Source organism: Astyanax mexicanus, chromosome 15, assembly GCF_023375975.1.
Source record: "Astyanax mexicanus isolate ESR-SI-001 chromosome 15, AstMex3_surface, whole genome shotgun sequence".
Lineage (NCBI taxonomy): Eukaryota > Metazoa > Chordata > Actinopteri > Characiformes > Acestrorhamphidae > Astyanax > Astyanax mexicanus.
The window spans coordinates 4,122,820-4,149,646 of record NC_064422.1 but is presented as its reverse complement, the minus strand read 5'-3'; the positions used below and the strand labels follow the sequence as shown (position 1 = coordinate 4,149,646).

At 37.6% G+C, this 26,827-nt stretch overlaps 2 protein-coding genes across 5 annotated transcripts in view; one reads left to right on the top strand and one right to left on the bottom strand.

The window, feature by feature from the left end:
- The window catches only part of kcnh6b (potassium voltage-gated channel, subfamily H (eag-related), member 6b), a 30,308-nt gene extending 27,203 nt beyond the window's left edge, over positions 1–3,105 (top strand). For 3 of the 4 annotated variants that reach the window (XM_007239805.4, XM_049465044.1, XM_049465042.1), the window contains one exon: positions 577–3,105. In XM_007239805.4, the coding sequence (XP_007239867.3) occupies positions 577–864 (288 nt within the window). In that variant the 3' untranslated portion in view covers positions 865–3,105. The remainder of the gene's footprint in view (positions 1–576) is intronic. The other variant, XM_049465043.1, reaches the window with a different exon arrangement.
- Positions 3,106–12,886: 9,781 nt separating this feature from the next.
- The window catches only part of erbb2 (erb-b2 receptor tyrosine kinase 2), a 61,498-nt gene continuing 47,557 nt past the window's right edge, over positions 12,887–26,827 (bottom strand). Inside the window, exons 15-27 of the mRNA XM_022663021.2 lie at positions 26,006–26,160; positions 23,952–23,996; positions 23,690–23,828; positions 22,824–22,946; positions 22,608–22,706; positions 21,243–21,428; positions 19,850–20,005; positions 19,616–19,691; positions 19,289–19,435; positions 19,071–19,168; positions 18,201–18,386; positions 15,456–15,813; positions 12,887–14,638 (exon numbers count right to left, since the gene is read on the bottom strand). Coding sequence (XP_022518742.2) covers positions 14,322–14,638; positions 15,456–15,813; positions 18,201–18,386; positions 19,071–19,168; positions 19,289–19,435; positions 19,616–19,691; positions 19,850–20,005; positions 21,243–21,428; positions 22,608–22,706; positions 22,824–22,946; positions 23,690–23,828; positions 23,952–23,996; positions 26,006–26,160 — 2,085 coding nt within the window. The 3' untranslated portion in view covers positions 12,887–14,321. The remainder of the gene's footprint in view (positions 14,639–15,455; positions 15,814–18,200; positions 18,387–19,070; positions 19,169–19,288; positions 19,436–19,615; positions 19,692–19,849; positions 20,006–21,242; positions 21,429–22,607; positions 22,707–22,823; positions 22,947–23,689; positions 23,829–23,951; positions 23,997–26,005; positions 26,161–26,827) is intronic.

Genomic DNA, 26,827 nt, shown 5'->3' with positions numbered 1-26,827 from the left:
TTGCCCGAAACGTAGCCGACCTCAGCAAAACAATAACGACACACCGCTTTCGTTTTATTCACTTGTCTTTTTCCGTCGCAGGTTTTCAATGGGAAACCGAAGAGCTCCCAAACGGGAGATTTTAAGGACAGAGGAGGATTTTCAACCTCCTGTAGGTCGCTAGCATCTGCCATAATGTCCAAATAGTCTCCACCATTCTCTGATACAACAGACGCGTGTACCTCGCAAATGTGTTTTGAAGAGTGGTTAGGAAAGGCTCGAGTGATTGGTTCGCCGTGCGACGTCACCCCCACATGATCACAAGAGCACGAATCACGAAAGAGTTGCTTTAACAATTGCAAAGAACCTCCCCTTTACGACTCCAATCATGTACTGGCATCTAATGAATATTAAATAGCCACATGTAGCGACAGGCACAGACCTAGGGTAGAACAGGCGCTGTGTAGAACATATAAACTGACTTTATTTGTTCGGTACAGCACTGTTCGGTCTGTTCGGTATGAATACATTATACCGTTACAGGCCTAGTATGTATGTATGTGATCGTATGTCATATATTGCATTTCTGTGCCCCAGCAGAGTGCAGCCCAGCCGGATTCAAAGTTCAAACCGAAGTCTCAGGATTCCCTGTTCAGTGGCATACAGGACACAGTGGGGTCAAATGAAGATGAGAATCTTCAGTGTAGCTCAGAGACAAAGCTGACTGTGGCTTCCATATGCCAGGCATCTCCCAATATGATGGACGCAGCATGTCTCCATTCTTCTCTTCGTTTCCCATCGCTGCCCGGCAATCTGGACGCCTCTGCATGCCTGGCACAAATCCACAAACATCTGTCCGACCCTGTCTTACCTATTAACCAATGACTTCCTAGAAAACTTCTAAATTTGACCCACTTTGCAGGGAACTTATCAGGGAACATCATCACACATCAGGACTCACGTAAACCTCAAACACTGGGATTCAAGGTTTAGAATACCAGAACACCAATGAACACAGTACACAGTAGTGACAAACGTACTGACGGTTTCACACTCAAATTTGCAGGAACAGATAGAAAGGGACAGACCCTTTCTGTTCCAACATGACTTCGCACCAGTGCACAAAGCAAGCTCCATAAAGATATGGATGAGGGAGTTTAGTGTGGAAGAACTTGACTGGCCGGCCCTGTCCTGACCTCAACCCAATAAAACACCTTTGGGTTAAATTAGAGCAGAGACTGCAAAAAACTCAGAAAGAATGAACAAAAATCCCCATAAACACACTCCTGAACCTTGTGGAAAGCTGTTATAAATGTAAAGAGTGGGCTGAAATTATATTAAACCCTATGGATTAAGAATGGGATGCCACTCAAGTTCTAATGCGTGAGAAGGCAGACAAGTCAATACTATTGGCAGTATACATTTTACATTACATTTTTACATTTTTGGCATTTAGCTGACGCTCTTATTCAGAGCGACTTACAAAGTTATTTCTCTTACAGAGGTGGGTCAATGTAGTGTTAGGAGTCTTGCCCAAGGACTCTTATTGGTGTAGTGCAGCATTCAGTCACCCAGACCTGGAATTGAACCCCAGTCTCCCACATGGTGCCTCACTGGCAGGTGGTGGTGTTATTCACTGCGCTACACCAACCAGTATAGTATATTTATTAAGTATATTTAACCCTGTTTGCCAGAAGAAACCAAACTATGAGGACAGACTGTAGCATCAAGCTTGGTAAGCAAAGCCATGACTAGTGCTTGTTTTCTTTTTTTTTACTTTTTTTTTAGAGCAAGGCTGCAAAATACATAATTCTCAGGTACATAATGGGTATACAGAGGACACTGTTTTTAATCCATAAGGTTTTCACAGTACACAGCAAAAACTAGAGATTTGAACAGTTGAGAGTTGATTTTCACTCTGAAAGTAATTTTAACTGATTTAAATGTTGTTTAATGTTGGATTTATTGGACACAATTGAATGTGTTTTAGTGTTAAACCAGTATATCCAATTAAAGCAATATACTGCCCAACTCCTCATGGCAGAGTTAAGTCAACTCAGCCCACTTTTTTTACTTCTTCGGTTGGAGATTATGAGCCTTCAACACCATATTGTTCCCCAATTGTAGACATATAGACATACACAAATAAAGCAACATTTTTTATTGAGGCACACTAAAACACTTACAATAAAATTTCTTAGTACATTACACAAAACATAATTTTCCTATTTGCTCCTGGCTCAAGCTACCGTCCCCTGGGTAGTCGTTTATATGTAGAGGTTGTTTATATGATCACAGTGTTATAGGCTGTAAGAGCAAGTTACTATTTTCTGTACTCTAAAATATGGATAGGTACTGTATTAAAGTTGGGAAAATAAGTTTGCAAAGGAAACGAAGGTATGTTTTATCCGCTGATAAGAACCAAAAACAATCTAGCTTTCCCTAAAAAAAAAAGCAATTGTTGATTATGTTAACTCCACTATGAGCTAAAATATATGAAAAGTTTTACTATTTTGAAAGTGTTGATTCTCTGCTGCTGGGTGTGGTTTTAAGTTGCCTAACGGTTACAGTTATTTCACTAGAAAAAATGTGTGATCTGTTAAAGTTTTGGTTAAGACATTACCAGCCCAAACTCACAATACAAAATAAGAGTCTACATTACATGGGAATGTGAGTAATATCACTTTACATTCAATAAAGGTCACATTTATTTGATTTAGCAAAGGTTGCCCAAGAGGGAAATGAATACACACTAATGCTGGAGGAGTTAAATCAACTTAAACAGTACAATGAATTGATTTTGTCATTTAAAATAGTAATTATTTATACTATTATACTATTTATACTTATACTAAGTCAGGAGCACATCTAAAGTAAGTTAAATAAAGTTATTTCTCATGCTGGAGTTTTGCTTTTTTTTTCTTTCTTTTTTTTATGTATGTACATTTATTTCCCCTCATCTAATTTTGTGGGGGCTCCTCTGGATTATGCTAAGCTATGTTGCTGTAATATTGTGTTTTAAAACACTGTATTTATTTTTACCTACTATGAGCCTGTACATTCAACCAACTGACTTCTGTACGTATGTCCAGGTTAACTAATTTAAAATAAATTCGTTTTTCTCAATTTCACTTTAATTAATAAACCATGTGACCAATGGTTGGGTAACTGTTGGTTAACTGCGTAAGAACAGAATGTGTCTGTTTCTTCAGAAATTGAATTTTAACAAAAACAACACTATTTCTTTTAGTGTCACTGTCAGAAAATGACGGTGTAAAATGCAGTGTTTTCTAGTGGAAATATGGCATCGAGTGATCATCAAAAATTAAAGTTCAGCTGCCCCACAGGTGCTTCAGTTCTGTGTAACCCCTGTGTTAAAAGAGTATAGACTCAGTACAACGTCCACTTTTTTGAGTGTTTCGTAAGAAGGATTACACGCAGATATATCGGAGGTGTTGGTTATTATGGACAACTTCATGGATAAGCATTTATGTATTCTAGAGTCCGGAGTGGCACAAACACCCTTACATGTATCCATACTGTTTAAAAGACGTTTCAGATTTGCTTTGGGGTGGTTAATAGTTAATGGCGTATTGATGCCATCTAAAGGCCAAAACGGGTAATGCGGCTGGCTATACAAATATATATATCTATATTTATTATCTCGTAAATAATTATTTTTTTAAAAACTCCCACTTCCCCAAAAACTGAGTTATTATACATGCAGGATTTTTTCCATCAATGCCCCATGTAATGTTTTCTCATGTTCTTTCAGGGGCTCCGTATAAAATACATGAGGAAATATAAAAAAGCTTTATTTACAAAAAAACAGAGACTGTAAAAAAAAAGATGGACTTCGTGTCGCCGTTCCCATTTATTCAATGAAAATGAAGCCAAAATCTTCCGCCATGTTGGCGATCCTGAAACCCAAGTCTGTGCAGTAGAGTCCAGAGGAGGGAGAAAGACTGTGGAGAGCAGCCTACTCATTTAAATAACCCCGCCCCTGAGGGCTGCCTCGAGGTCACAGGCTACAGAGCGGGGCGGTGCGGAGCTGACGGTCTGTTATTGGTCCCGCCCATAACCAGCCCTTTTACAATAACCACACCTTTTTAAATAGAGCTGAATAACGTTTTAAAAAACGAATTCTTTGGGGATATACAAATGTAACAATATAAGCAGAGGCTACACTAGCTGTTGCATTAAAATAATGGAGGTAGAATTACAGTATATTGGAAAAAAGCGTGATTGAATGTTGTCTGTTTTGCTATTGAAACCTATGGGGATGGGTGGGTTTACACAGCTTTCTGCAACCGAACAGCAGGGGGCGCCCGACCTCTTTTGAGAGACGATGCTCTGTCCAGCTATACACAGTCTATAATAAAAACAGTCAAATATTCTACAAACTCCTGTACCCGTGGGGAGTTTTATTACCAGAGATTTTTCGAGATGGTCTGAACACCAGGGGGCGCTTCCCAGTGAGTCTAAAATGAATGGGTTCATATGGAGCAACTGAACAAAATCAGAGTTGGATCTGATTTTGTTTGAAAAATGTTTGATAATTTTTCTATTGAAAATTACTGTCTTTTTTTTTTTTCAACACAGAACAATACCAAATGTTTAAAAGCGTTTGAACTCCAATTATAATGAAGTTTTATAAAATCAGAAAAAACAGAAATGGTCCATTCCACCTTAAATATTACGTTTTTAACTATACAGCTCTTCAGGCTCCAGACAGCACTCCGCGCTATTTAAGGTGGAACGGACACTGATAAAACTATGCCTCGGTGTCACTTAATAACCACTCGTGTAAGTTATTTAACAAGCGTCTTTTTGAGACAGAATGAAAGTCCTTGCCGTGTTACAGTGCAGAACATAAGGATATACTGGATATAAATTAAGAAATAAGCTAAATGTAGCTGTTAGAGAGTTTATCTGGTAGTCTGGTAGTTGGTTTATGGAGCTACACGTCCGATCTCCCCGTTTTATCAGAAAATAACTGCACACCGCTAGAGGGAGCCCGCGAGCGAGTCCTCAATGATGAGGGTGAATTAAGCTAAAACCTTAAATCAGAGAGATGGATTTGTGCAGGAGAGAGAGGGCATTTCTGACAAAAAAAATTGTATTTCACAGGTGATTATTTTAATTTTTTTAAAACGTAAGGGATACTGAGCCTTGGTTTGGGCTGGTGAGACGGCTTAAAGCGGGCAACTGAAAATTTCCCTTATTTTAAATCCAAAACTTGACAGGTATGTTTTTTTTACTCAATTGCTGCATGTGAATCCATTCATTTTAAAGCTCCTCGTGGTCAAACAAAACCCGAAGAGATTAGGCGGGAATTCCTTCTGTTAGAGACTCTGTGGTCTAGTGTTGAAAACTATTCGACAGGAGATATTCAGCCAATAATGTTTTAATGACAGCAAGACAAACCACTAGTTCGCATTATGTTTTTTTTTCTTCTTTTTTTTCTATTAAAGAGCCACTAAACCATAAACCATATGTTTTCTATTAATAGTTAAAATATTTTAAAGTAATGAAACATACCAGTGATAAATATTTTTATAAACATTTAAAGTTACCCACCCAAGATGGCGGCGCGTTAACACGCAGCGGCCGCTCCGGGTCCGTTAAATGGTGCTGTCTTGTTATTTATTATTATTATTCTTTGTCTGTATGGTGTTGTATTGTCTGTCTGCACTTTTGTACTGTTGCACTATTGTTCTGTCTACACTGTGTTTATGTGCACCATGGTCCCTGGAGGAACGTTGTTTCGTTTCACTGTGTACTCTGTATATAGCTGAAATGACAATAAAAACCACTTTCACTTGACTTTGACTTTGAGTTCTGCCTCTGCAGCGCTCTCTCATGTTCAGCTGAGAATGATGTGTACCTCTATCTTTGCGCCTCCGGGTATTTTTAGTGAGCATGGCAAACTGTGATCTTCTAAATGGAACAGTGCTTGAGCTGCGACTGATGACGTTTCTGAGTCCACAAGACTACAAGTACAGACAAGAACACAGATTAAGAAACGACCACAGAGATTAATGGCAGTGTCAAGTCAAACACCTTCATTAGAATATTATGACCACGCCCACACAGTTCTCAGAGAGGTCTAAATTGAGTGATTTGTGATGTTTGAGGAGTGTTTTATTATAGTTCTGCTTTGTGTTTTCTGAATGTTTCAAATAACATATAAAATATACATATTTGTATATGTATTCTACATAAAAAATAACATATATAAATATGTTTCCGGATATGTTTTGCTGTAAATAAAAGTGCGGGACTGTCCGAGTTGTGACAGAAGAGTCTTTCATGCCGCTCTTTGCTCTGTATTCCGGACGGTCAGCAGTGTAACAGATGTAAGATTGAGTCCGTGGTTCAGTTCTGTGAATCAGAAGAATGTGTGTTTGGAACTTTTGGCTGGACAGACCCTCAGCGAACGCCGGTCACCCCCCACCCCCTCGCTCACACACAATCCACCCATTGTGTCCCGTGACATCAGGAACATTAACATGCGCTGGAGTATCACTGCCTCTCTCTGCACAGACTCAGTTCATCCACGAGCCGGTGATGCATATTCAACACATTCCTCCACCACCCACTGACCCACTGTCCAACAGCCTGGAGTCAAATATTCTCAATATTATAAAACCACTTCAGCTGCAGAAAAATGTAGAAAAAATTCCAACAAATTCCCAAACATGTACAAACTTACAGATTAAAAAACATTCACACAATCGTTTAAATCCTTTAAAATGTGAAAGAACTTAAGAAGAACTAAGAAAAAACAGTATCCATAATATCTACAATAAAGTTCTAATACTATTAATATCTAGAATAAAGCTTAATAAAAATAACATGCAGGATTCTAAAGTTCTAATAAATGATGCCCAGAGTTCTATTAACAATAACCACTCAGAGTTATTAGATATTAATCTTAATTAATTTAACATAAAGAATAAGAAAGTCTAGATAAAATTAAGGGATGCACTGAAATAAAAATTGTGTGTAAAACTAATCATCCATTTTGCCATTGTTTCATAATTAAATAGATTCCAATGCCTAAATGTGTTATTGTCTTAATTAGAAAAAAAGCAATTATAAATAAAGAATAAATTATTAATTTATTGTGTTTTACTTATTTGGCCAAACACCAAAACAACACAATTTCTTGTCCTTTTTAAAAAAAAAAAAGGCAAATAGTTTTGGCTGCTGAATATTCAGCACAGCTCTGGAAAAAAATAAGAGAATACTTAAAAATAATAAAATGGCCAAATTGAAATCCTCTGGAATATAATCAAGAGGAAGATGGATGATCACAAGCCATCAAACCAAACTGAACTGCTTGAATTTGTGCACCAGGAGTAAAGGTATAAAAGTATCTAAAAGCAGTGTGTAAGACTGGTGGAGGAGAACATGCTTAGATGCATGAAAATGTGATTAAAAACCACCAGAGTTATTCCACCAAATATTGATTTCTGAACTCTTAAAACGTTTTAAATATGAACTTGTTTTCTTTGCATTGTTTGAGGTCTGAAAGCTCTGCAATTATTTTCTGCAAATAAATGTTCGAAATGACAACATTGTTATTTAGAACAAAGAAGAAACTTTGTTCATAGTTTATAGAATAAAACAACACTGTTCATTTTATTCGAACATAAACCTATACATAGAAAAATCAAAGAAACTGATTCAGAAACTAAGGTGGTCCCAATTTTTTTTCCAGAGCTGTATATCCCTGTTTGTTTGTTTGTTTATAAAATAAACATGCAGAATGAAAATGGTAATAGTATTATTGGTAAAGGTATTATTTTAACACTTTTAAAATTAATTGGTTGAGTACTGTCAAAGACAATAAAATTCTAATAGCAATTAAACATGGTCCATGATGGGGAACTACCACAAGATTTATATGCATTATTAAGCCAAACGCTAGAAACTATTGATGAGTTTTTTTAATTAGATTTTTATTAGTGATTTAAGGGCTTTTGAACTTTAATTTAACTCTCAGTTTTGAATATTTTCATCGCTCCCTGTTTATAGAGAAACGAGCCTGATCTTGTATAGGGGAGGGGGGGAAATACTGATATATTGTAATATACCGTATCATTTTCATTTGCGATACATGGTGTCAAATATGGATATTTTTATTGAAACCTAGGAGCTCTATACTCCCTAAGACTCACCTCACTTAAGTTACCGCTTTATTACTCCACATGTTGCCAATAATCAGAAGAATAAGGTAAACCTGCAGGAAAAATATTGATTGTTAAATACAGTGAAAGTCTGTGAATTATGAAAGTCCATAATTCCTGGTATTTTCTTATTAAGGAGTCTTTTATCCTCTTCAGTAACAAAGATGCTGTGTAGTATTGTAGAGAACTCTCTTGTGATATATCGAGTATCAGTATTATGATATCATTATCGTAGACATTGTATTGTCAGATGCACTGTGATTCACACCTCTAGTATGGTGTGACTGGAAAGAACTGCCTGTGGGAGTTGCATAGCCTTTTTTAATGATTTAATGATTTTAATGAAATTTAATGATGATTGTTGTTTCCAAATTTTACTTGAAATATCCAAATAAAGCACATAAAACACTGTTTATGAAATATAGTACATAAGTCAGTAATGTGACAAAAGATGTCAAGCTTGTGAACTTTTGTGAACTTTAGCTTTAGCTTTCCCAAGGCTGCTGCGTGCCCTCGCCTCGCTGTAATTGTTTGAGAAGGTTCAAAGTGACACAGTGGTGAAGAAGGAGGGGGTGATGTGACGCATTAGCCAGACACTGAAGTGAAAAGCGTGTTTTAACAGGAGTCACACATAGTAATTTGGAACAATGGAACTATTCAAGGGGCGTATGCTCACTCGGGGGTCACCGCCATTCAGATACGGACATTAGATCACGCTGCTAAACCCTCGCCGTGAACTTTCAGTTTGGCTTAAGCTGCCAAGCCGAATTTCCAAAAGAAAGAATAGATGGATTACAGGAATAGTTTGGCAAAGTAAAAAAACAATCCCAACAAAGTTGTTCCTGAGACTAAAGTAGCTCAAGTTAAATATAATGTACAGTGTATTATAGAAAGTATTCATGCCCCTTAAAACGTTTCCATATTTTTTCACATCACAAACTAGTAAAGAAGTTAAGAAAACAATGCACGGTTTAAATTTTCTTTTACAAATAATTATTAGTTTTTGGGGGGTATGTCATTACCAGCTTTCCACATCTAGAGACTGAGATTTTTGCACATTCTTCTTTACAAAATAGCTCAAGCTCAGCTGGGTTGGATGGATTTCTTTCAGAACTGATCTTTATTTAGCTCAATCCACCTACCCATCAACTCTGACCAGCTTCCCTTTCCCTGCTGAACAAAAAAACATCTCCACAGCATGATGCTGCCACCACCATGTTTCACAGTGAGGGCGGCATGTTCGGAGTGCAGTGTGATAGTTTTCTGCCACACATAGCATTTTGTATTTTGGACAAGAAGCCCAGAAAACCTTCTTATGGCTTGCTTTTTTTTCTTTTTGCCACTCTTCCATAAAAGGCAGGTTTGTGAAGTCCCCGACTTATAGTTGTTCTATGGACAGATTCTCCCACCTAAGCCTTGAATCTCTGCAGCTCTGCAGTTCCTCCAGTGTATTTTTCACACTATAAGGCACACCGGATAAGGCACTATCAATAAACGTCTATTTTCTGGTCTATTTTCTTACACAAGGTGCATCGGATTATAAGGTATTTTATGCAAAACTAGTAACAAGTAAAATGGAACAGGGGATTCGCCAGGTTTTACCTCCAAACTTAGCAGGTCTGGCCACTGGGTGGTGATACTGGGTGGTGTAAAGCTAAGCCAAGTTAATAAAATAATATAGTAAATAAAAATGTAATTATAAAAAAAAACATTTTAAACTAGTCAGACAAGTTAAACAAGTGTTGAATGTTAATCAAACAGATTTCTGTCCTGAAAACCGTTTATTTGGGTGAGTAAAGCGCTTCTGTTTATTTACAGTAAGCTTAGATTTACAGATTTCCACTAAAGCTGTAGTACTAGCATTAGCGGCTAACCGCTAGCGGCTAATGCAGGCTTCAGCAGTGCTAGCTGGGGTCAGCAGCAGGCTACAGGCTGGTAATAGATAAGTTATATCAGTAGCAAGAAGCTAACTGGTTAGGTTGGCTAACTAGCTTATCTAGTCGCTAACCAAGCTAACTGTCTATCTACAGCGTACCAGTAAGACAAAACATAGACACTAGCGCTACACACATTTAATATTCATGGGTTTACCTAACAAATATTACAGTGTTGTAATAAAAGAAATGCATTGCAAATAAAAGATCTACCCACGATGCAACAATTTGGGGCTTGAGAGTGCATTTCCTGAGCTCTTTAGTGCACGTGCACTGTAAAGTAGTGTTGCCAACTCCTCAGTAAGGAAAGTAGCTATTGGCTGTCCTAAAAGTCGCTATAATTTGCAGAATACATGTTTTCGAAGCTGTAAAGGATTAACATTGTGGGAGAGAAAAAAAGTGAGTAAAAACACCATAAATATGTTAGAAATGTTACAAATTAACTCTAACAAATGAACAACTTCTGTTGCTTTTTTAAATAGGCAGTCCCTTCACAAAATAACTTCACTTTTATGTAAACTACATGAATCAGTTTTTTGCCATGTTGTTAAATGTTATTATAAGAGCAGCAGTTAGCCGGAACTGTTATTTTACGTTTTTTTTTTTCAGGGTTTTTTTTATTTGTTTTTGTTTTATTTATTTTTTTTTTTTTTAAGTTTTCTGTACTTTCAAACTATATTATACACAAATTGTTTAATGATGAGATAGCTAGCTAGATGTATAGTTTTTACATAGAGGCACATACTGTGAACGAGGGGAGTGACAGGCTATGCGGTGAATGAGGTGAGGTGACTGACTGAGACTATCTGTGAGAGTTAAATTCAATGATTTCTTTTCGTGTCACACTGTATGGAGGACCAAAACTGCCAAAATTAAAGATAAATAAATAAATAAAAAGGTATGTAAATCATTCAATAAAAGTAATATAGTGACTAAAACGGTAAAGAATAATTATAATTAATACAAAAATAAATACATATACATAAAAAATAAATATCTTAATTTTTCTTTTGATTAATTTGTTTATTATTTACATAACTATTTATTTCTGCATTCATTTATTTCCCAATTTATTTATTTTTGTTTTTCCTTGTCCTTATATGATAACGAAGGGGCTGTCCAGCAACAATGTCACTGTGTCTTAGCATTCTTATTGGTTGATCAATGTCAGACACCCTAGAACGATTGTGCATGTCTTGCCCCTTTAGCGGTTACTTTGGTAACATGGAAGATTATTTAATAAGGATCATTAGATCGTAATACAGACTCTGATCCAGTTTTTTGAGGTGAGCAGCATAAGCAGTTGCCTCTCTGAGCAGATCAGATACCAAACTTCACCCTGACATTCAGCTCCTGGACTCCTCTTCTCATATCAGCTCCTCTCTCTAGGCTTGATTGCTAAGCCTGTATGCCCCTTCATATAAATAAATGCAGAAATAAATAGTTATGTAAATAAATAAATGAATCAAAAAGAAATTTTAATAAAGAAACCCATTAATAACAAATTATTAAGATATTTATTTTATGTATATGTATTTATTTTTATATTATAATTATTCTTTACTGTTTTAATCATCATATTACTTTTATTGAGTGATTTACTTATGTTTTTATAAATTTATTTATTTTTAATTTTGGCCGTTTTGGTCCTCCATATATTTTTGACCTGTCTGCTATGTTTATGGATAGTTTTTTAAGGAACCGTTACAATTACAATCACACAATTAAATCAAACTTTAATCTATATCATACAACATTAGAGCCAGTTCAGAGGCTGACTGAATTCTAAATGTAACTAAAAAGCTTTATAGAATGTAAGAAATACAGGCACAATTAGGACTTGTATGTATATTATGTATGTACAGATGAACACATCTAAAATAGTACAAGTATATTTCTTTTTCAGCTTCAATGGTTGCTAGCGACAGCTCTCCAGCTCACTGGTTCCAGTTGCTCAGACTTAAAGGTAGGGCGGAGCTATAGCAGCAATCTTGTGATTATTCAGGGTTCTGCTGACACACTGTTAGCACCACCCATTCTATATCCAAAGAACAGTGATAGTGGTGAAATACAGCAGAGACTTTTAAATCTGAAAGAAATTCATAAGAAATACTTTTACATTTACACAAAGAATCCAGAAGAGTTAAATGAACCCAATTAGAACAAAACTCACATTCAGATTCTTAGGTGTTTGAAATGACAAACTTGAATTATTATAGCACTACGATCAAATTCAAATTCTTTCCAATACTATTCCTGTAATTAGGGGTAAGTCATATTATATCATACTAAACATTGTTTTCATTTATCACAAAAATACCCTAAAATATGGTTCTATTATTTTAGGACTATATGGGCCATCAACTTTTTTGACGTTTGTAACAAAAAGGAAAGTTCACACTGTTCTAATTTCCCATTCAATATTTACTAGAGACAGATTATATCTGTCCAGTTTTACTTATTTTACTTATTCTGGATATGTGGAGTGCATTATTAGTATCATAACACGTTGGATCATTGACTTCTGTTATAAAATGATGAAAATCTCAATGTGCTATATCTTATTGTATGCAATAATATCCCCAAATAAAATTTAATAACACACAGTAGTGTGTTCTTGAAATAATATATATATACATATATATATATATATATATATATATTTTTTTTTTTTTCATATTGCCAAAATATAGTTATTGCAGAAATACCCTGAAATATCGTGATATTATTTGCCCATTCAGTATACTGGACAGGACATTCCACAAATCACAAGCCAGGTTTATCACATAAAAGGTACAAACTGTATTAAACAAAAGTTTCCACTGCTGCACAATGTAAAACAAGTCAAATTATTTTTTTATCCCAAGGTGCTCATAGTCTGCTCATTTAAAATTACACAGTATTGGAAATAAACCCAAGACATCCTCGTGGCGACTGAACTTCAATAAACAAGTGACCATAAAAAAACAAAACAGTCCCGCTTCATACTGACAAGAATAATAAGTACCAGACATTAAACTTGGTCTTGTGCTACACTTTTAGTCCTTAATGTGAAACTAATGGAGTGGACAGAAGCTTCTGTTTAAACAAAACCAAGTGAAAAAGGGCTGCACATGAGAGATAGTCTAGAGCAAGGCAGCATTTTACAACCTAATCTCTGTCTGCCACAGCTGTTAGCATTTAAACATTTAATAAAGAATAAAATAAAATGATTAAAATATAATGATAATAATAGAAGAGAACGTCAGGTTTTTTCGGACTTTTCCTAAACAAAAAAATGTGTTATTAAAACGAACAATTATTGCCGCACGATCGTGGGGCAGCAGATTAGGTTGAAAAATGCTGGAATACGCTTTTAACAGGCCAATTCATGAGGATTTTTGGATATATCTCCCTTCTGTATCACTCTCAGTGTCCGTGCCTGAGACAACAACAGAGTGTCTTATTCACGAGTTCCCATAATGGCCCAGCTGCTCCGGCTGTGTCTTTGATTGTGCCGTCTGTAAGTCTTTGCGGATTGTTCCATGTTGCCTGGAAATTCAGGGGGGAATGGCTCTAGACTAGCTCCCCATATTGGAAGATTCGAGCTCCATAATGTGATTGTATGTAGAGTAAAATACAATAAAAGTACTTAAATGATCCAGAAGGAAACTGTACTGTAGAAGCAAACCCTGGCTGCGGTGGTGAGAATGCAAGTCAATTCAAGCCACTAGACACGAGGTAATGGGGAAAAACAGAGACAAAGAAAATAAAACAGCCTTTATAAAAAAAAAAGAAAATAGTAGTTATTTCCTGATAAATTGTCCTGTCCAGTGTTTTTTTTTTTTTATTTTTTTTTAACATTCGTGTTTGTTTCGCTACAAAAGAAACGTCTTATAACATCCGGGTTAGCTCGTACCGTCCAACGCTGTCCATTTCTGTGTTTCTTTAATAGCTCAATTTCTTCAGCTTTGAGTTCTGAAAAGTTTAAATGAAAGATGGCCTCATTGGCTTATTCCATATAAAAAATGCTACATCAGATTGTGTGGGGGTGACTTGCTAGAAAATTGAGAAATTGTTGTTTCCCTGTAGGTTGGAACTTCCATCACCATAAGTGTTCCCTGGAACGGTAAAGCACCAAAGACCTTTCATTCGTTCATTCACACTCTCGTTAAAAAGCATTCATTTATACAGTAACACACACAATATACACACACTCCAGCTCTCATTGTCCTCAGGTGTAATCTCTCTGGCCGCTCCAGGTCTCCGCCAGCCCCAGATATTCAGGGTTTTCCGCCGTCGGGGTGACGTAGCCGTTCAGCTGCATGTACTGTGGAGAGCCTCCGTTTGCCACCTTGGCCTTAGCCACCAGGTCCAGGTAGTACGGGTTGTCAAATGCTGGTGATACGGGCGAGTGGTTCGCCACGGGAACCAGATACTCAGGGTTCTCCACGCTGCGCCCGGGGCTGAGGCCGTTCAGAACACGCCTCTCGCCTGCTTTGCGTGGCAGAGTGCTGGGCCGCTCCGACTTCACCTCCTGATTTACATACTCTAAAAAGAGAACATGGAAAAAAAAAGCTTGAGAATTAGGTTAAAATTTAAAACAGGACTTTTATTTGGTTTATCTGCACAAACAGCAGCATGATATGACAGTAAGGTTTGAGGATGCATCTAGAAAGGAGCTCATCATTTGTGTTTTCGCATCTATAGATCCTGTTTTAAGCTAATGCTGCTGCTGCTGGTGTATATATATACACAATATATATATATATATATATATGTATATATATATTGTAAATTATAACTCCACATAAAAGATACCTGATGGGATTTGCCTTTCATCCCTACTGTGCTTTTTGTAATAATAATGCATGAATTGTCCAAATGTGTTAAGGTTCTAAAATAAAGTAACTAGAATTCTCTGCTTAACTGATATGATTTCTTTCATCTTTCTATGTCAAAAAAGTGTGTGAAAACCGGATAGAGAAGGGATAGTCTGTTCACTGTAATTTTGTACATGTTCCTATAAAACTCATACAACAAAAATTCAATTACAAAAAAGAATAAATGGCAGTTTTCAGTAATTAGTAAAAATTTAACTGCTTAGAGCCAAATGTGTGAAAAGTATTGAGAGTCATTACTCAGGTAGAAGTATAGATACTTCTGTAGAAGTTAAAGTATCAATTCAAGCTTTTTACTCAAGGAAAAATGTAAAAGCACTGGTTTCAAAACTACTTAACGTATAAAAGTAAAAGTAATGTTAAAAGAAAAAAATACCATTAAGAACAAAAGAGGCCTCGTCACAGAATTCTATAGTGACCCCTCAGAGATTCACAATCCAGACACTCGGCTGAGTGCACATGCTCACCTGGCTGTGTGTGTGTTTTCCGCGGTAGTGTGTGAGACAGGTATCTGGCAGGACCGTCTGTCTCCATTTCTTCCTCCATGCCGGTGGGGAAGGTAGGGTCTTTGCTGTAGCGCCCCGGGCTGGAGGGTGGGCCGCACTCTTCCGCTCCGCCGTCCATAAACACAGAGTCCGAGTGTCCGCCAGCCGAGCGATGGGAGATGCTACGAGCCAAAGAGGGGTACATGGACCCGCCCCACACTCCGTTAGCAGTAGCCCCTACAGGAAGCGTTGGGTACTGACTCCTCCCCAAAGTACTGACTGATGAGTGCATGCTCCGCCCACTCACTGGGCCATCCACCTCTAGGCCCAGATCTGTGCTCTGATAGGGTGAGAGAAGTTGGAAATGTTAATGTTACAAATTTGCAACCGAATAGATGCTGCTTCTTTTTCACTTTGTGTTTCCTTCCCTCGAACCAATCAGAAATAGAGCTGATTCCATCTCCTATAAACCCGGGCCTGACATTCAACATTTAATGCATTCAAATTTAGTATTAACAAAAACGCCAACACATCATGATTGACTGATTAAAAACATTTCAAAGACGATTAGTCTACTAGTCATCCTGGACTTGCACACGGTCACAGTGGGGAGCTTTTGAATAATCAGAGAAAAAAAAAACTAACAGTAGCAAGACTGCAGGTAAACAGTAGAGAAACAGCTCTTCAGCAAAACTGATAATCTCTGATAACCAAACTGGTAGTCTGGAATGACTTCAATTTTACAGTGGCACAATATGAAAAGCTATATTTAAGAATAAAAGTACTTCTGCAATGCATAGTTATCTCAAAATAAAGCATCCAGTGCTAACCACTAACACCTCTGAGGTGATATTATCGGCCTGTAGCCAGCTGCTAACACTGGCTAGCAGTGCTGAAGCAGCATTAGCATTAGCCGCTAACCACAGTGCTAGATCTTTTGCTGTTCAGAGGTGAGTACATCAGACTGTAGCCTGTGCATTTATCGTGTTAAAACAAGCTATGTGGGATGAACCGCTAGCTAATATCACCCTGGCTTACCGGAACACTCAAGGTTCAACAGTGTAGCACTTTTGGGTGTGCTGGTGTTTTTAGTAAAGGGGTGATCAAGAAAGCAATTAGTCATAGTTAAAGCTTGAAATGCTTTATTAGCAACATATAATAAATAAATACTTGGATTCATTATTTTTTCTACAGATGTCTGTGTATTTTGGGTAAAACATTTTTTTTGAGGAATACAGTGGCCAGTGATCTCCCGGAGACACTGTGGAGGTGTATTTGGAGTCCGTAGGTGTCCGGTGCAGCAGCACACAGAGGAGTGGAGCAGAAGGAGGAGGGGTTTAGTGTTGTGGTGTGTGTGACAGACACGTGGATTGGACATTTATGGAAATACAGAACAAATCGCGTCCCTTATTGCTTTAATACGGGACGCAACATTTAGTTTAGACAATTGTGTATTTTACGGGACGATTGGCAACCCTAGAGACACCCCTGTTACTACTACTAGTTACTAGTGTCGCATAAAATGCACCTGATTATCTGGTGTGCCCTATGTATGAAAATAGATCAGAATAAAGATGTTTATTGATAGTGCGCCTAATAATCCGGTGCGCCTTATAGTGCGAAAAATAGCAACCTCTGGAGTTTCTTTTATCTTTAGCTATGGAAACTACAACTAGTCAACTACTTGATAAGTTCCCCTAATTCTAAAGTGTCAAGCACTGCATGATTTACCCGATTCTTAGCTGCATTCACCACAGTGGCTACTGCACTCACTCCTGTATTAATGCACCTCTACCTCTGTGAAGACTGAACATTTTATTTCTGTCAGAATATAAAAGTAGAGGAGAATATCTGCTGTCTGTTGCTGCACACCGTTAATCACTGTGCCCTCTGAAATGTTCAAATGACTGGAATTTTTAGCCCTGTACATTTTTCAGTGTATGCTACATATTATTCAAATTGTACATTTTTAGGATTAGTAAGAGGGAGTTTTAAATTTAGAATTATACTGTAGCTAATACAACAGATTTATGAGAACATTTCTGGCAGTAACTGTTAGAGATGACGGAACTGCTATAATGCTATGCTAGCTTAGAATTACACCTGTGCACAACTCCCTCAAACACACACAACAGAGAAAAAGCCACTAGCATACTCTGAATACCACTACATGAACACATAAACTACATGGGGGTTCATTGACAATGCATCAAGCATTGTGTCTAACATGCTATTCTGTGCTACATAACACAAATTCAGAAATAATTCCCTTATTATAGCAGACAACAAGAATCAGTCTACCTAATCAGCCCTCTGCCTGTCAACAACTATCAGCGAGTAATCCAGCTCAGAAAAAAAAATACTTAAGCCCTCTCATTTCATCAGAAATTAAATACCAGTTTATTACAATAGGAGCCATCCAGCGCAAGTGCTGTAGTCTTTCATCAATTAAATGTATTATTATTTGTTAATACTTTAGGATAAACATGTTATACCGTCATACTGTAATACTGTGTTATTTCCTGAGACATTTATACAGAAAAAAATTCACACTGTTGCAACCCTAGCTAGCAAACATGCTAAAAACATTTCTGTGGCAAACGTCTTACAAACAAACAAAATGAACAAATCAAATTAATTACATTCTGCTTTATCTTCACTTAATAGCAAATCAGGGACCTTTAAAAGTAGAGAGTAGTAGTAGTAGTACAGCAGAAAGGCACTGACCCTGTGGGAATGGTGTCTGCTGGGTCCGTTGGCTGAACTCTCAGCCTGTGGGTTGAAAAAGCCTGGCTGGGGAACCAGATACTCCTCAGCATCCAGAAGCTCCTTCACGTTTCCTCCCTCCTCCGCCAGCAGGGTGCGGAAAAACTGACTGTCAACCGGACTGGAAAGACTCATCTGCTCGTCATTCTGGGGTGATGGGTGAGGGAGAGAAAAAACAGACATGGTGTCAAATGTTTAACCTCTACCCTGTAAAAGGTAACATAATTACTTCCTTAAATAACATTAGTGAAATGCACTTATTTTATAATGTCCTAATAATTCAACTTATGTATTTTTGTATGAAAGACTTCTATAACTAAATACACTTGAGAACTACACTCCACCCCTTTAGGTTCTTTAGTGAGCATGTGCAGAGTGTTTCTCACACTCTGTAACTCACTGAAGTATATTTTAGTTACTGTATCTTAGAAGATTTTACTTAAATAAAATTAGCTGTTACTATGCTTCAATGGCTCTAGTACTACTGTTTTTTTCAGTGCAGTGGGCGGAGCCAAGTTACTGTTTCATTGGTTTATAAACTTGTTCATTGGCTGGTTTATGACAGCTCTAAAATAGTGTTATGTGCAACAAAACATTTTGAAATAGAGAAAATGCATGTCTATTCTAATGAATGCAGGGTCTGAAAGGGTTAAATAATGAAAGACTGCCTGGCTACAGTGTTGTAGGTAAAAAGAGCAAGTTACCCCTTTATTTACTGTGAAGTTTGACTTCATGCTGACATACTGAAACTCTGAGCTGGATTAATTTCCCCATGGAAATTTTAAAATCAAAATTTTCCACTCCAGGATATTAACTGCTGTAAAAATATACCTGGATGACCACATAACGTGGTGGATCTCGTGCCATGCAGCTGAAGTTGGTTACAAGCTCCTTAAACTTTGGACGACTCTCAGGATCAATCATCCAACCTGTCGAGATCAATCAGATCAATCAGTTATACAAACTTTCAATAAATATATTAAAAATACTATTGTGCCAAAAGAAACGGTATTTTCTACTCTAACAATATAAAAACACAGCTTGCTCACATTTGACCATGATCATGTAGACGTCTATGGTGCAGATAAGGGGCTGAGGCAGCCTCTCTCCGCCCTCCAGCAGCTCTGGGATATCCCGCGCCGGGATGAGGTCATACGGCTTCATGCCAAAGGTCATCAGCTCCCAAACGGTCACTCCTGCGCCGTAAACACACGAGTCACTCAGCTTATTTTAAACACGAGGGCTTAGGACTGACCACAGTGTCATCTTAAACCCATAAAGACACAGTGACACAAACAGATACAGTAGCACACAACCGTTCAGATTTCTTAGAAATGCTAAACACAAATGCTAAGTAGACAAGTGTGAAAACTGACCGTAACTCCACACGTCGCTCTGGTGAGTGAATCTCCTGTGCAGGATGGACTCCAGTGCCATCCATTTAATGGGTACCTATGAAATATGGTCAGTTATGGTTAACGTATGCTTTGGTTTGTAATACATTGTGTAAAAATGTACTTATTCTCTAAAATTTTATAGAAGTATAAGTATCATCAGTGTAGGTACTTTATAACCACCAGAAACAGATACACAAATAAATAAACACACACCTTTCCCCCATCAGCGTGATACTCCGTCTCATCTATATCCAGGAGCCGGGCCAGCCCAAAATCAGTGATCTTCACATGGTTGGGACTTTTTACCAGAACGTTCCGGGCTGCAAGATCTCTGTGGACCAGTCTAACGTCTTCAAGGTAACTCATACCCTGAGGGTATTAAATCAAACACAGTATTAATGACACATTTATCAAATGCACAAAAATCCCATTTAATCTAGGCAGAACAGAACAAATGACCTTGGTCAATGCTATTTTAAATGCTATAGAAAACCTGACCGAATAAAAAACATGACCGAATAACATATTAAATAAATTATAGAATAACATATTGACTAGACTACACTGGATACTGAACAGTTCATAGTAGATATAATAATGGTTACAGCAGAGTTGATAATAAACAGCTAATAGAAGATATTTAATAGTTTATAGTGAATATTTAGTGTATGATAGTGTGTACTGCACAGTTCATTTTTAATACTGTACAGTTCATAGTGGATATTGAAAGGTTCATAGTGGATGCTGAAAATTTCAAAGTGGATACTGAAGTTTAGAACAATTATAGGACAATTCATAATGGATACTAAGCAGCTTATTGAAGATACACAATAGATCATAGCAGATACTGAACAGTTCATAGTGTGTACTGCACAGTTTATAATGGATATAGAACAGTTCATAATGAATACTAAGCAGCTTATTGAAGATACACAATAGATCATAGCAGATACAGGACAGTTCATAGTGTGTACTACCTAGTTCATTGTGGAAACTTAACAGTTCATAGTGGATAGAGAACAGTTCATAAGGGATACTACACAGGTCATTGGGGATACAGAAGATATTATAGCAAATACTGAACAGTTCATAGTGTGCAATGCACCCACATAGTTCATAGTGGATACAGCAAAGTTCACAGTGGATCTAGACACGTTTAGATTGGAAACTGAACAGTTCATAGTGGATATAGAACAGATCATTATGTATACATTATGTATACATTATGGATACAGGAACAGTTCATAGTGTGTACTGCACAGTTCATAGTGAACACAGCACAGTTACAGTGGATACTGCACAGTTTCTTGTGGATAATGAACTGTTCATAGTGGATGCAGACTTTTTTTAGTGGTAACTGAACAGTTCATAGTGGATATAGAACAGTTCATAATGGATACTCAACAGGTAATGGGGATACAGAATAGAATATAGTGGATACAGCACAGTTCATAGTGGGTACTACACTGCACAGTTCATAATGGACACTGAGCAGCTCACTGGGGATACAGCACATATAATAGTGGATAATAAACAGCTTATTAGGAAAAATGGTCACTGCATAGTTGATAATAGATATTTGCATAGTTGATAATGAATAAGTTACCTTAGCGATCTGCACACACCAGTTGAGGAGGTACTGGGAGCCGATGTGGTCCTTGTTCTCGCGGACGTAGTCCAGCAGGCAGCCGTACGGCATCAGCTGAGTGACGAGCTGCACGGTGGAGGTCAGGCAGATACCCAGCAAACGGCAAACGTACGGACTAGCAACTCCTGCCATTACATACGCCTCCTACACAAATACACCAATAAATACACACAGGAGAATACAGTGAAGATAAGGGGGGGTAGTAATAGACTCATAGACGTCTGTTAGTTAAAGGCCCTTTCACACCAAATCCAGTTTTTATGTATATAAAAACATAAATATGTTAATGAACTCTTTCACACTAAATTTAAAACTGACGGACTGATACACTGCTTTTTTTAGTCAGATCCTAATTTTCTAAATTAGGCTGACCATTCAGAGCTGAGCTCCAGTGAGCTGAGCTCCAGTGAGCAGGGGAGCTCTGTTATCATGGCTGTGGACCAAACAAAAGAGCCTGAAGTTGGAAATGGCAGCAGCAGAAAAAAAAAACTTAAACTCTGGTCAGCAAACTGACTATAAAACTGCAAAGTTTGAAGAAATTACATCCCAGAGGAAAGCTGGGGAATGACACATGTTACACGCCGCTTTATATAGCCATTTTATAAAGACTGTTTAGGTGCATTCCAGTCCACAGAGAATCACAAACCATAACATCTCTCTCACTGATGAGAAGTGTAATGAAGCATCCTAACACGATGCATCGCAATAGGAAAATTTGACCAAGTGCATTGCCAGAACAGACAGTTGCATTATTTAAACACCAGAGGACATATCATTAAGATAAAAAACAGGATATTTACATTGAAATGCAAGTAAATTAAAATACAATTTTAAGTCAGTAAAAATTGAAATAATTAAGTAAATATACATGAAAAAAAGTAGAGTATTTACACATTCACATAAACATTAATTACTCTTCATCTTATACAATGATACTTTCGCTCTAGTATGCTTTAAAAATAAGTGATTAATTAAGAAATTAAACAACACATTTGTTTGTTTAAGCTAAAAACAGTCAATTACAATACTTAAGCAAATATTTATACTCAAGTATAGGTTAATATATATTCAAAATGCATTCCAAATATCAGAAACAAGTTTAATCATGAATCCAGAACCGAACTGTGAACAGAGAGCATCGATACATCCCTACTGATGAGCGATAAAGTGGAACAGAAAGAATGAACATTAATGAGAGATGTGGTGTGTTTGGACCCGTTTACAGAGAACAGAAGATGGTGTGAAAGTTCCATTACGTTAAAATCCATATCTGTTTCTTATGTCAAAAATATTTGTACTGGTTGAGAAAGAAAGCTGACTCACATCAAGAATCTCCTTGTTGGCTTTAGGTGAAGTGTTCTCACGCAACACTTTGATGGCCACTGGAATCTTCACCTTCTCCCCATCTGGAGCCCAGATCCCCTAAAGTGAAAGACACACCATAAGCTTGTACCTACATTTGTTACATAATGTATAACACTGATGACTAATCTAACCACCTTAACCTTCAGAAGCTGCTATTAAAGAGTTTATGCTGACCTTATAGACAGTGCCGAATGCTCCGGAGCCCAGCACTCTGAGCTTCTTCAGCTCCGTCTCCTTCAGGATGCGCATCTGAGCCTGGTTCGGCATGGCTCCACTCGGGGTAAGTGGCTCCACCAGCTGCAGTAAGAACATATGCATTATAATAAATAAATAAAATAACAGTGTCTCTACATCTTTAAATATTAGCATTATGAGTTCATCTGGTTCTCCCAGTCTGCCAGGCTCTCTTCCTCTTCTACAAAAATCTGCTTAAATACATACATTTAGTGGATGCAAATTCAACCACAGTTTTGTTGACAATATAAAAGTAAATTCCAGTTTTGCAGTGATTGATATCTGCTTGAATATTATTAAGTTTTAGTTAATACTAGTGCTGTCTATCGATTAAAAAAAAAAGATCAGATTAATCACGACAATATTCTGTGATTAACTGTGATTAATTGCACATTCTTCCCAAGACACAAGAAACCTTTCCCTTTCACCTGTTCTGGGTTATTCAAAAAAAAAAACGTTTTTGTTCTTTTTTCCAGCAGAAAGATGAGCATTTATTGTAGACTGCTTTGGCATGACATTAAAATAAAAAAAAGTGGGCGCAAGACACAACAAATATATATATATTTTTTAAAATAATTTTATTTCTAAAATTTCCCATTTTCTCAACCCACTCATTAGGACTCCCCCTATCACTAGTGATACCCCAAACACACCAGGAGGGTGAAGACTAACACATGCTTCCTCCAAAACACGTGAAGCCAGCCCCCGCTTCTTTTCAAGCTGGCAACATCAGCTAGAGTATTTAATATATATCCACCATTCCTTTGTTTAGAACCTCAAATCTCATTATGGTTAGTATCTCTGACCTCATGCTCCTGCAGGATCCTCCTCATGGTTTCCTTCTTCTTCATGCGTTTCTGTCGGCGCAGGTAGAAGATCAGCAGAGCCAGCAGGATGAGGAACAGGACCACGCCACCCATCGCCGCTGCTATGGTTGTACCGGGTCTGCAGATTTACCACAACAATCACATAAAGATGATGTTTTCATCATGAAGAACAGGGTGGAAGATGCAGAAACACAACAGGCACAGAGTGAAGCCTTTATATAAACAAATGAAGGGATCTTACCCAGATTTCTGCTGAATGGGACACCCTCTCTCATCCGTGAGACAACTGTGAAGGAATTCATATCATCATTATTATTCTTAAAGGTGTTCTTCTGCTAAAATCCACTTTTTCTTGTTCTTTGTGAAATACAGTAGGAGTTGTATATGATGCTGCATATGAAACAGTTTTTCAACCTTCATTGTCTGCAGTAGCTAAGAAAATAAAATACTCAATATGGTCAATATGGAAAAGCATCATGTCTACGTCAATCCATGAGTTCATGGCCTCGGGACCGCCCACAGAGCTGAAGCCGGGCTACAGTAGAGCCAACACTCTCATCTTACAGATCTGTGGCCGAATTCTTCATAACAAGCATACAAAAGACCTTAAACGCCTTAAATAGTGTAACAGACAGCAGGGGCTGCAGCATTTAAAAAATTAAATAAAACTAAATAAAAGCTAATCAAAGCTGATTTCAGCTCCCCATCACAGATGAATTAAGGAATGGACAATAATAATTAATTATGCACCACCTGCCCTCTTTCTAAAGACATACGGTGCCTTAAAGTTAACTAGTTAGCCAGCAGTTAGGTTACTGAACTTATAACTGATAACATATCTGGTGCTTGAAGGTTTGTCCCAATTCTTAGAGGGGGATTTCACCCCTTACACTTATAACTCTGTTCCAAAACAAGAGATACACTCAAAAAGAAAGGCTAGGGGTAAGTGGTAGGGCCAAGGGGTGAAATAAGACCAACTCCGGAGTGTTCAGTTTGTGGTGAGAATGTAATCCCACCTCAATCCGACCTGCCTATCAAATACGCTCCTTATGTTTGAGCTATGTTTGGGCTGTTCGGGTGCAGTTTAACCTGATTTATTACACAGATAATTGCTACAGATTAACTAATGCATCTCTTCTGCTCCATGCTAATCTGTTTTACACTGAATGTTGTATATGCAGTCCTCGCTATTCATGGCGGCGCAACTCTCTTTACTACACAGACATCTGCGCTGCACATCCTATTGAAAACAATGTGTTTTAATGCACAGTGGCAATATTTCTGCTTTTAGTGTAAAAGCCGCTTCACACTGCGCAACTATACACACTGGTCTGGAACACTGGACTCTTGTGCGTTATTTACTTTTTGGTACGCATGCCAGACAGCTTCAACCAATCGGAGGAGAGAAGGAGCTGACATGGTTTGTTGGGTTGCGGTAGTTGTGTTTAGGTTGGCTCCTACGGCTGGGTTTTAAAATTCAATTCCAAAAAGGTACCGATCAAAATTTGGTGACTATTTTCAATGGAGAGTGTTTACTCGCTCTGTCTCTCCGTCTCTCGCTCACTCGCTCTGTCTGTGTGGATCTGGGTGAAATCACACAAAACTGAGGGGGATACACTCCAAGTAAAAAAACTTATCAAATGATTTTCACCAGAGAAATCAGTTACACATCGTGTCACCTGTAGTTCTCACCCTTAGGGTGCTTTCATGTCTAATCTGTTTGTAGTGGACGAGGTGTTCTCGGCCCAGTTTTACAGAACCATGGTCCATTCATCTGCAGTGCAAAACACTTTTTTCACAATTTTCTAGATGGTTCTGACTTTTACAGAACCAATTTTAGAAAGTTGAGTCAGTATTTACACAAACCAGAGGGAAAAACAACGAGTGTTGTGCTGAATCAGTCTCCTCTTGGTGTGCAGGAGTGTCATAAATTCATAAATTTACTGTAACTGTAGATTAACTCTTATTTATAAACAGAAATAAAAGGAATCCAAGGGGAATTATTTACACTCATTCTGCTGCCAGTGAAAGGGAGTCAAATTCTGGCAGAGAGGTAGAATTCAGCACAACACCTGGAAAAAGCAACTAATAGCATTCTAAAAACTATCAGTAGGAAGTGTCCCCTGTGAAGGTGATGATGACAGACTGTTAGAAAGTCAGTCACTAAATTGCAGTGCAAAACCAAAACTACCTGGACCAAGTGTACATAAAGTATAGTATACAGTGTAAATATTCTGAGGCATTTGCTCTATTCAGACAGGTGTGATAAGAAGAAGCCCTGGTGCTGATGCTTACTTTAAAGAGCAGTTGTGGGGACATGGTAAGCAGTATCCGCTCTCATTGCTGTATTTCCACACGTTGTGCCGGTCTCCTTTTATACTCTTGGGACATTGATCCACACACATGTCTCCATCCTGGTAGTTCAAGCACTCGTTACAGTCATCTGCTCCCTGCAATAAAAAGAAATCTCAGTTCAGAATGAATAAGGAATATTTGTGTACTTAGTTAACACATAACTAATACCTGCTGGACCTAAGTAATGCCAGGATTTGTGTTCAAGGCAGGTATAGTTATTTACGTGATGGTTTTCTTGTAATATTGATTACAACTGTCCAGTAAAGGGAGTGTGAGAATTGAATGTATATAAGTAAACTGCATAACGTGTGATACAGTGGTGGTTGAAAGTTTGCAAACCCTTTAGAATTTTCTACTTTTCTACATAAATATGACCTAAAACATCATCAGAAGTTTATATACGTATATAAAGAGAACCCGGATAAACTAAAATATTATATTTGTTTATTTATTTATTGAGGAAAATGATCCAGTATTACATATTTGTGAGTGTCAAAAGTATGCAAACCTTAGCTTTCAGTATCTGGCGTGCCCCCCTTTGCAGCAATAACTGCAACTGCAAACAAGATTTTAGTCCATTCCTCTGTACAGAACAGCTCAACTATGGGACATTAGTGGATTTCCTTAAATTAACTGCTCGCTTTCAGGTCCTTCCACAACATTTCCATCTGACTAAAGTCAGGAGTTTGCCTTGGCCCCATTCTAAAACATAAACTTTATTCTTCTTTAATCATTCTTTGACAGAACGATTGATAGTGTGCT